The sequence below is a fragment of the Panulirus ornatus genome, chromosome 8, assembly GCF_036320965.1.
Source record: "Panulirus ornatus isolate Po-2019 chromosome 8, ASM3632096v1, whole genome shotgun sequence".
Taxonomy (NCBI): Eukaryota; Metazoa; Arthropoda; class Malacostraca; order Decapoda; family Palinuridae; genus Panulirus; species Panulirus ornatus.
Genome location: NC_092231.1, coordinates 19770894 through 19778393, shown reverse-complemented (window position 1 = coordinate 19778393; position 7500 = coordinate 19770894). Strand labels below are relative to the sequence as shown.

Here is a 7500-nt window from a genome sequence, read left to right as displayed (position 1 = left end):
ACGCGGTAAAGGGCAAACGTAATACCTATCTATAAGAAAAGAGACCAGGAGCAGCCACTAACCTACAAGACCTGTCTTACTGACGAGTGTGGTCTGTAAGGTTCTGGAAAAAGATGAATAGAAAGCAAATGGATGGCATTCTACAGAGGAGAAATTACCTAAGCGAGAAACTGCACGGTTTTAGGGGAAGGAGGTCATGTGTAACAAACCATGTGGATTTCTACGAGTGTGAGCCCTCTCTTAGACAATAGAAAATGTTGGATGGTTTGTTTCCATTTGGATTGCCAGAGAACATGTGTCGTTGTATCATACTAGAGGATAAATAAGAAGCTAGATCGCCAGAGAGGAACAATGAGGAAACTCCTTCAATGGACTGAAGATTATCTCAGTTGAAGGGAACAGAGGACGCATAGAACATTCTCCAAATGGGTTGACGTCACCAATGGAGTGCCACAGGGCTCTGTTCTCGGACTATAACACTTCTCGATTTACGTTAATGACTTGCCTTGTTTGCAGATGATGCAAAAGTCGTGAAGAAAGTGAAAAGCGAAGACGATTACATCAGCTTACAAGGGAACCTAAACAAACTTTAAAGTATGTCTGATACATGGCTGATGAAATTCATCCCAAGCAAATGTAAAGTAATGAGGATGGGACAAAGTGAAAGAAGGTCTTAGTACGATTATCATCTAGCAGGATAAAAGCTTCAGAAATCTATGAATAAAAAGAACACAGGCGTCAACATCGTCCCATTTTATGGGAATAGTTAAAAAGACAAAATGATTGCTTTCAAGTATACGGATCGTAAGCAAGCTGTTCATATTCTACATAAGGTCAAAACTAAAATAACTTTCACGAGTTTGGTCACCGCATCTCAAGAAGCACAAAAGAATAATAGAGAAGGTCCAGAGGAGGGCAACAAAGACTGTACCAGCATCAAAGAGCCAAGTAACAAGAGAGGAGAAAGGTTTTAAATTTGACCATCTTGGAAGAAATCAGAGTGAGGGGTGACCTTATGACAATATTTTTTTAAGTTTTGAAAACAGATCGATGACGTGGAGAGCGAGCAGTTCTCTGAGAGAAGTAGGGACAGCCCAACGAGAGAATAACATGAGAGTAAGTGAGAGACATGTTGAAAAAAAAGAAGTAAGGAAGTATTTTTGCAGTATGAGAGTAGTGGGTAAATGGAACAGAATGACTGACGACTTGGTTTACATAAATCTAGGAACTTATATGACGGTGAGAATGTTCAAGAGATGGGGCACCATGAGTGTAAAACTCCTCTTCCCGTAAAGGTAATTACAGATGGGTGATGACACAGGCCTCCGTGTTAGCTTTACTGACCATAAGTCAGCACCGGCCATGAATTCGAATCCTGGACGCAGCCGTCGGCCTACACCAACCCAGGTGTTCATCCTACTTCGGGGACTGGTCGATAGATGGATATCTGGTTTAAGCTAGGGTGTGTGTGTGTGTGTGAGACAGGACAGCATGGGCTTAAAACTCTCCCCCTAACACACAAATAGTATTACAATAGGCGTCACAAATGTCTTAGTATCTGAAATACTAGCAATGCATCTGAGAAAGAATGCTCGTGAATAGCACATGCTCCAGCAGCGCTCGAGCAATGTAAGCAGACAATTTGACAAACAACACGAAAAAAACTTACAAAATCAAATCACAAGATTTGACAAGATATTTCACCCGCTCCCAAAGGAGGATGAGCTCATGTACTACTCTCAGCTACTGCAGCTAGACAGTAGCTCCCGCTCAAGGACTGATGGAGTGGGCGGAATATATATGGGGATAAGGGAGAAAGAATACTTCCCACGTATTCCCTGCGTGTCGTAGAAGGCGACTAAAAGGGGAGGGAGCTGGGGGCTGGAAATCCACCCCTCTCGTTTTTTTTTTTTTTTAATTTTCCAAAAGAGGGAACGGAGGGGGGCCAGGTGAGGATGTTCCCTCGGGGGCCCAGTCCTCTGTTCTTGGCGCTACCTCGCTAACGCGGGAAATGGCGAATATTTTGAAAATATATATATATATATATATATATATATATATATATATATATATATATATATATATATATATATATATATATAGCAGCCAATATCAAGAAACCCCTGGCCAGCCACGTCTGGCACATTCAACAAAATATCCCACACTCACTGACATAGCCATGGCTTCAAACACCAACCACTACACCACCATTCTAGACAGTAACCTAACACGACACATGCCAGATGGTTTTTGCCATTAAACTGGCCCATCCCACTTTCCCCCATGTTCCCATCCACCCCAGTTGTAATTGTTTCTTTTAATCCTCTTTGTTTCTCTTGCACCTTGTTATATCAACTGGTTTCTCCCATTCTTTTTTTCTCAGCCTACCGTTTTACTTAACAATCCAGTTTCATTGTTTTTCATATTCCTCTTTTTCGCGGGCTATACGCAAAACAACTAATTGTTTTAACCCAGATCTCATTCGTTGTCGTCTATGTACCTATGAATCACTGGGATCCACATCAAATCCTAGACCAGACAGCTGTGCCGTAGCCAACCCAGCGGGTTAAATCTTATCATTTAGTGTTGCTTATAGTTCTGTCCAATTCCTCTTCTGATTAGATGAATAGCAACTTCGGCACAAAACAACGTTATTAAAGTTCTAGTCCGCCCCTTTTATGATTCGGCTTTTCTCTAAGATCATTTCAATATCATATATCAACAATAAGAAAACAAAAAGAATTGAGATTCAAAAAAAAAAAAAAGGAATTAAGGTTCCAGAACCCTGACATTCTTGCAGATCGACTCCAAATAACTAAGTCTAAATTGTTAACTTTCGTACGGTCACAACTTCGCTTCCCAAAGTTTTTGCCATCATTTCTTATGCCTACCATCAATTAGCCAGATCAGACAGGCCAAATTCCTTTACTTTTAAGTTTATCTTGCTCTTCTAAATATACGAACTATGTTCACGTACACTAACTGATGAATATTGTTGCGTATTATCCATTAATCTTTTAACGTATGCATTTTCTTTGAGAAAAGTTTTCTATGAAAACGAAACTACAACTATATAAGTTTTTCTTTTTCATCCCCTCCCCCAACACTCACCCCGTGGTATCTAGCGTTACGTGCAGGCAAAACAACTAAGATCTATCTACTACTGCTTCGTCATTTCTTAGAATATAGAGTCATATGAACCCCAGGAACGGCTCTCCCATGCATGTGTGTTCATCCTACGTTACAGAAACAACTTTCAGTTAAAGTCGTATCGTCTTTGTCGGAATCCAGCATTGGATATGTGAACGAACACTAAGACTAGCTGATCAATCTGATGGGCACCTTTTTTTATAGTCATCTGATGGCATTCTGAAACTGGCGGATAATGGGGTGAAGAAACGCTTCAGATGATGTGAAACGTAGGTAGGCATTTTGAGGTACTGATGACAGTCCATAATGATAAGACGGGTTGCGAGTGGGGAAGTAATAAGAAACATTGCAGAAGAAGAAACAACTCCTAAAATATGTAATGGGAAATTCACGAGTGGAGGTTGTGCTGTTTTGTGTGAACTTCAGCACTTGCTGAAGCCAGACTCCTCCGCTCTTGAGAAACTTTCGAACAAAGTTGGAAGATTAAGGAAATCCGTGGAATCATAGGTGTAGCGTAATGTTTGAGTGAAAATGTAGGCGAATGAACTAGATTCTTTGAGTAAATTTTCTGGAAGGGATATGTTGAACCTTGAGGATGTGTCTTCAAATACAAATAGGAGTATAGTAACTTTAAGAAACTGCTACCAGAAGGTAGACTATCTGTACCAATGATCCATCCGGGAATCGGATATGTACCATCAGGAGAGAAAGCAATGGTGTTTGCTACACCAGTTTGTCCAGCCGAATGCCCGACGTGAAACGTATGAGCGATTTAGACAGAAGAATCTGTTCCTGGCGTTCAGCGTTTTTGTCTTTAAATATCGAGTAAACGACCATATGGAATAGCGATCCTTGAAATATTTCCTAAATGATTTTCAAAGTGATTATGGCTTTCCAGGTTAACTTTCTTCCTGGTCAAAGCAGTTGATCCGCAGTCAACCCAGCTGTTCTTCCTCTGCTAAGGGGTTTGTCTATAAATTCGATACTTGGCTTGGGGTCGAGTTATATAGTTATATAGTTATATATGGTATATAGTTATATAGTTATATATGGTTAGTCTAACAGACTATGTTTACTAGAAGAACTCCTATATATGTATACTCATTATACTTAGTCGCTGTCTACCGCGTTAGCGAGGTAGCGCAAGGAAACAGACGAAAGAATGGCCCAACCCACCTACATGCACATGTATATACGTAAACTCCCACACACGTACATATACCTACCTATACATTTCAACGTATACATACATATACATACACAGACATATACATATATACACGTGTACACATCCATTCCCGTCGCCACCCCGCCACACATGAAATAGAGTGTTAAACAAAAGGCCTTAAATAGGACATCCAGTTGCCCGTGCAGTCCCAGCTAAATTAAAGAGTAGACTCAGTCATTGCACTCGTCAAAAGGAGAACAATAGTCAACTCACACTAGGATATAGCCATTTAAGCGACCGTGAGCGTTTCATTACTCTTGCACTCATCCGATCTGCGAAGTGGACAGCTATTTACAATCAAAATCCGTACCTGTTCCTCTGCATGCCTAATCCTCTGCCTGATTCTTGGTCTATCTATCTACCTGTCTGTCTGTGTGTCTTTACTGTCAAGAGAACAACTCAGTACTCACGTTTAAGTTGGTAGGCGGCGGCAGTGGCGGTGAAGAGGGCCAGCACGGCCACCGCTGCTCTCACCAACAGCTCACTCAGCTTGGAGCTTGTCCGTCTCTTCAAGGTTGACCTCTGCTTGTGGCTCAACTTGGGTGACAATGATGGGTCACTTGTGACCCCTCTGTCTCGCGTTTGGAATCTTCTTCCATAGGAGGTCACTTTGCGGGGGTTGTCGCTTTCGCAATCGCTCCTGAGCCACAAAATCTCAGGGGCAATTGACGTAGATTTTGGTGGTACTGAAGAGGAGAGTATCGATACAGATGAGACTGCAGCACAAAATGTAGCAGATGGGAGGAAAGACGGTGATGACGTAGTATTAGTAGTAGTAATAGCAGCAGGTGGATTTCCTGCACTTGATCTTGATAGAACAAGTGTTGAAAGAGGTTGGCAAGATGCAGTGGAGGCTTGGGTAGTTGGTGTCGCTGCACTGACCAGGAAGGTAAGGGAAGGCGTGACGGTAAACTGTGGGAGGGGAGGTGATGCACACGGCTCTGAGATATGGGGTGGAAATGAGGCTCTAGTTGCAGATGGAAGGTGTGCAACTGCAGAAAATACAACAGAGAGAGTAAACGACGAAGAATGTCGTGACAGAGTCTCACTCCCACAACCGTATGTCCATGTGGCGAGGACTGTGTTGGCGGACCTGACCAGACAAGCTCCAAGGACTCTCGGGACTGACTGATGAATCGTCCTACGAAGAGGTATGAAGTTAACGGGGGATTCTGACTGGCTCTGCACGTACACTTGGCACACATTGCAATGAGGACAGCACCACGCATGGTCTACACTAAACACATCGCACTCGACACAACACCTTCCATGGACCGACCTTATCACATTATTGGCGGTACACTTAGCATCTTGGGGTGCCTTGCATCTGGTGCTAACATCATCATACTGTTCCAGAAGACGCGGTGCTGCTAACTCCAACATTAATGTTCACTCTTTTTATCATATCCACCTCGTTCATTTTACTGTTTTCTTTTCATTTCTCAAGTCATCTTACCTTTTTATAACCTCGGAATCTCTGGTGAAAACTACGAGTCAAGTTTCAGCTGGTGCGATATGCTTTGGCAACCAAATCATACATAGGATTATTATTCTGAAGGATCTCCCAACGAAGTGAGCGACGTCAGGTTCACTACATGATGTTTCCCAGTATGGTGAAGCGTGTCCAGGAATGACTGTCTACGGTGCAGTTGATTGTAGTGTCTCCTCCCGTCGTCTCAGTGGCCTGCAAGAGAGGAAATGTTGCAATTAACGTCGGATAATGTACTGGTGCGAGACTCTATACAATGTGCCCGAAATCGAAGTGTATGCCGTTACACACACACACACACACACACACACACATATATATATATATATATATATATATATATATATATATATATATATATATATATATATATATATATATATATATATACATATATATATATATATTTCTTTTAAACTATTCACCATTTCCCGCGTTAGCGAGGTAGAGTTAAGAACAGAGGACTGGGCCTTTTTTGGAATATCCTCACCTGGTCCCCTTCCCTGTTCCTTCTTTTGGAAAATTAAAAAAAAAACGAGAGGGGAGGATTTCCAGCCCCCCGCTCCCTCCCCTTTTAGTCGCCTTCTACGACACGCAGGGAATACGTGGGAAGTATTCTTAATCCCCTATCCCCAGGGAGATATATATATATATATATATATATATATATATATATATATATATATATATATATATATATATATATATATACCTGAGTCAACAAAGGATTGGTTACACCGTGAGCGAAAAGTCACTTTGGCATGGCTGCGAGTCAACGCACGGAAAGTGATACAACATTGCGAGGTCCTTTACAGTCAAAAAACGTACTTTGATTATACGTGAAGTGTAGCCTCGAAGTTGCTAGAATCCTAATTAAAGAGTTGTGGGGTCTTTATGGGTCTTTATGATAAGAATGATAATATCATGCTCGCAGGAATAAGGTGCTGTACGTCCTTGATGCAATATAGAATGAAGAACAGAAGTGTATAATGATTCTCTTATCGATGTGCATTCTTTATCTTTCTTATCATGCGTGTGTCTAAAGAGCAAAGCCCAGACGAATGCTTAGCTTACGGTGCCTACGACATGAGGAGAGGAGACGAGGGTGCTGACACAGACTTATTAGGAGGGAGAGATAAATGGGTAATAGTGTGATAAGGAGAGATAAGATGTCGCAGGGGAGGGAAGATATGCTGATGACGGCGCTAGTCCCAAGCGTTGGACTTGACGGGACACAATGGAGGCCACGTGAGTACAAGGGTACTCGTGGTGTGTTGTGGTGGACGAGGACCACTCCACCGTGTGCGGGAGTGGGAGGAATTTAGTTAGCCTCAAAGGGAAGGAAGGGAAGGGGGGGACCTTTCAAAAGGGATGCTTGAAATTGGTATCTGATTATAATGTGTTTCGACGGGCGAACGCGTGTGGGATGATCTCCTCATTAACATGGTTTCTGCAGTGCTCCTCCATGTTTGTATGACGTAGGAAAATAACGAATGAAAGGAAGAGATAATTACTGAATGTAAGCAAGGTCTAGATGGACTCGTTTTTTGATACTGAAAGTAGCACTATGGACAGAAACAGAAGCAGTAACGAGTTATCATTCCTCTTATTAATAAGATAACGGCACATAGCA

General features: G+C 42.0%; 1 protein-coding gene across 4 annotated transcripts in view; it reads right to left on the bottom strand.

Moving 5' to 3' along the window:
• Positions 1–7500, bottom strand: part of LOC139749860 (nephrin-like) — a 343103-nt gene that overhangs the window by 84735 nt on the left and 250868 nt on the right. For all 4 annotated transcript variants that reach the window (XM_071664200.1, XM_071664199.1, XM_071664197.1 and 1 more), the window contains exon 2: positions 4789–6062. In XM_071664200.1, the coding sequence (XP_071520301.1) occupies positions 4789–5761 (973 nt within the window). In that variant the 5' untranslated portion in view covers positions 5762–6062. The remainder of the gene's footprint in view (positions 1–4788; positions 6063–7500) is intronic.